This window comes from Oncorhynchus mykiss, chromosome Y (genome assembly GCF_013265735.2).
Source record: "Oncorhynchus mykiss isolate Arlee chromosome Y, USDA_OmykA_1.1, whole genome shotgun sequence".
Classification (NCBI taxonomy): Eukaryota; Metazoa; Chordata; class Actinopteri; order Salmoniformes; family Salmonidae; genus Oncorhynchus; species Oncorhynchus mykiss.
Genome location: NC_048593.1, coordinates 4,122,051 through 4,125,667, shown reverse-complemented (window position 1 = coordinate 4,125,667; position 3,617 = coordinate 4,122,051). Strand labels below are relative to the sequence as shown.

At 43.2% G+C, this 3,617-nt stretch overlaps 1 protein-coding gene across 1 annotated transcript; it reads right to left on the bottom strand.

Annotated features, from left to right (window-relative positions):
• Positions 1-941: 941 nt before the first annotated feature.
• On the bottom strand, positions 942-3,262 carry LOC110509530 (immediate early response gene 5-like protein). Its single transcript, XM_021590447.2, has one exon. The coding sequence runs from the start codon at positions 3,085-3,087 to the stop codon at positions 2,164-2,166; it is 924 nt and encodes a 307-aa protein (XP_021446122.2). The 5' UTR covers positions 3,088-3,262; the 3' UTR covers positions 942-2,163.
• Positions 3,263-3,617: the final 355 nt, after the last annotated feature.

The following is a 3,617-nucleotide window of genomic DNA, read 5'->3' as shown; positions in this document are numbered from 1 at the left end:
ACAGTGCCAGCAACGGAGACTTGAAAGAGTAGGTTAGGCTAAACCATAGCTGCGTTGACGTGTTGGACGTACTGCGGTGTGTTAAATTGAGCGGAGTCGAGAGGTTTCTGGTTGGAATAAAAACGAGGGCGACAGGAGGAGGGGTGGGAAGCGGGGTGGATGACTGTTGGGGGAGGGGTGGGGTGGGGAGGGGTGGCGAGAGGGGAGAAGCAGAGAAGCCGAGGTCAGCCCGAGGTGCCGCTACAAAGGCTTTCTAATACCTTCATTCATTGATTTCGAAGAACACCACCAAGTGGCATATAGCAGAGATAACACGACTGCAAGTTTGGGCAAAATGTCGGGCCAAAAATGTGCACGCGCAGTCCCAGTCAGCTAGAGCGTGCACTAACTAACCAACACAGACAGTCCTATGTGAGTTTGGGACTAGAAATTAGCCACTGCCTTTTCAAGAAACCAGTTTAAAAAACACTCTCTATTAGATATTAAATAGCCTTCATTGTTCTTACAGCATTGCACTTCACATGTTTGTAACAACCAAGTTGTAACGTTGTAACTCATAGCAGGCTACTTATTTTTTATATATATTTATTTTACATTTAAACGAGGATGCCCCATCAATAACAGTAATGCTGTAAATAATAGTCCAAAAAGGTCTAGCTATACAAAAGTGTTGGCTATACTATGAGTTTCTTGGAATTAAATTTAGTATCCCAAAATACACTATATATATTTCATGGATACCTTTGTGTTGATAACAAGGTCTTCCTGGTCTACAATGATGTGAGAAGATAATGTGGTGTGGGCCTATGCAACATATCAGTGAATGAAGGGTTCATTCTTCTTTTGTAACACTGGTTACCAAATAGGCCTACCTCTCTCCCTTATAGGAAATAACATTTGACCAGCATGTGCCATTCAAACAATAAATCAAGGAGAGTTGATTGTTTTCAATTTTTTATTAAGATTATAAATTTAACAAATATTTTCTTAAACAGTTTACCCGGTGATATACCATTTAATATGCACAAAAATACAAGAATACAAACAAAATATGAAGAGGACATCTGGAAACATCTTTCAGTACACATAGTGCTTATAATGTGTGGATGTATGGCTAAATCAGGAGCCTTTTTAGAACAAAAGGTAATAAGATTTAAGAAAATAAAACAAAAACTCACAAAACCAAGCCATGTTGGCATCATGAATTACTGTGAAGGCTTGATCAATAACTTTTTGTTATAGGTTAAGAGGGAGGGGGGCGCTCAACAAATAAAACTGTCAAAAACTACCTGGATTTATTAGATTACACATGTACTCTGGGAGTTGGAGTACCCTAATTAATGGTTCTGATCAGAGGTGAGGTGGGAAGTTGGGTACAACTAGCAGATCAATGGAGACACAGCAAGCTGGTTCAGAGTTAATGCACCCAGGAGTTTGATAGGGACATTTAGGTCTGAACCATTGCGCCTTCACCTGTAAATGTATATGTGGTGAGAATGTACCACATAGTTCCCATGTAACATAGCCTACCACTGATGTGCTTAGAATAAGAGTCTCTATACACAAGGTTTAAATATCAACCCAGAGATAGATGCATGATAACCAAGTACAACACAACCGTGCTTGTGTAATAAATAGCCTGCCACAGCTTTCTGTTAGTTATCTGCCGAATGAAACTGCGACGCACAACAAAAGCATTTTGTAAAGCCATCCATGGCCACACTTTTCCAGTTAGGTTGAGCTGGGGCTACATTATATGATTGCTATTCGGTCACACTACTTGTGTAGTGTCTTTAAAACGAGACATTGTGTTCAAAACTGTTCTGGAGTGATCAATAACATAACCCGTGATCTAGACATTCAACCACTTTCAATGTTAGCAACAATAGCTACCAGTAGTATGCGTTGGGTTTAAGGCAACGAAATCAACTTCGTTAGATAAAATTCACAACTATTATGTCAAATGTGTTATGTAGACATTTTAGGTTTAAAATGAAAGCTTGCCCATCACATGCGGCAACATTTCTCTCACTCCCTGTGAAAACGAAAGTCAACAAACAAACGGTTCAATGTTTAAATACCCTTTCCTGCAAAAAAATAAAGCCGATTTGATTTATACTTTGTACAATTTCATAAAGTGTTTCATTCTAGTTTACCATGGAGTCAAAAAGCTACTATAGCTCTAGTCATTGCCCCAAGACTCGATAGGGCTTGTTTGCTACAGAACTGTCCGTTCAAGGCTAAGGCTTGCTCTATGTCCGCCTGTCTGCTCACCAGCCCCGAAAACCCCGAACCGAAGATCGAGATCAGATTGGAAATGTTCGAAGTGTCCAAGTGTTCCGAATTTGCATAGGAACAATCCTCAAATTTCGCTCTTTTACACGGCGTAAAATCCGGTACCTCCTCAATATCGGATATATAATATTCAAAGTCAACCTTGCGTTTCTTGCCTGAGTACTGTGCGCCCTGGCAGCACTGTTGGAGAGACGCGCAGCAGTCCTGGTGAAGGTACCCATTCTCCACAGTGGTCACTACGTGCGTGTCCAAATCGAGCACCGTCGTTTTGTTGCAGTGTAAGTTGTTCACCGGGGAAAACTCGCAATTCGATACAGGGTAAGCCTCCGCACAACAGCTCTGGTAAAACGAGGGCTCTGTCTCCTTGCAGACCTCGTCGCTTTGGAGAGAGAGAGGCGCGGAGCAGGCGGAGGGGGGTTGCATATGCGCTGACTGCACTGCTACTAGTTGGCTCACTGGCAGAAGAGCACAACACAGACTCGCCGGCTCGCTCACCCCGCCGTTGCCGCAGCAGTCCCCCCTCTGCTCCTCACAATCCTCGGCCAAATCCAGCGGGTTTAACTCCTGGATCTCGTTGCAGACGGTCATCACCTCTTCGTACTGCTGCATCCTGTAAATCTCCGCGTACTTCTCGTTCATGTAGACCTGCCTGGCGTTCCTCAACACATAGGACACCAGGAGGTTTTTGTGCAGCTTGATGCCTCCTCTCTGCGTCCTGGAGTTGTGAATCTTCCGTAAGGAAATAGATATTAGACTTTGTGCATCCACTGCACACTCCGTCGTGTTGATCATGACGGTGATCTAGTCGTTTCCCGCTCCTCTCTGACGCAGAAAAGCGACTTTCTCTCAGTGGAAGTGACGATATTTCTATTGGGGGCGAAGGCTAAGTCAGCTCTGTGGTGAAACATTGAACAAGGCTGTCCGCTTCCCTCTGTAAGCGAGCAAGAAATCATTTGCTAGGCACACATTGCCGGAGTATATATATTTCGAAGAGTCTGCCCACAACGGCTTGCGCCAATAGGGACCTGCGTTCGCCATTGATTGACATGCAAACTCCACCCATTTGAGATGATCAGGCCCTATCAGACAGAGGCGGTTCTTCTGTGCTATTCAAATTCCAAACGGACTTTACCAAACCGGAATGCTCTCATGAGACTCACTGGGCTAAAGCGCCCTGTCAAATAGTACAAGCCTACAACATGGGGGAAACTATTTCTGACTTAAAAATGTCTGTAATATTGAGGATATTAATCTTTAAATTATTTTCTGATCTTAATTCTGTTCCAAACAAAAAAATAAAGTCTAGGGCACTTAAACATGAG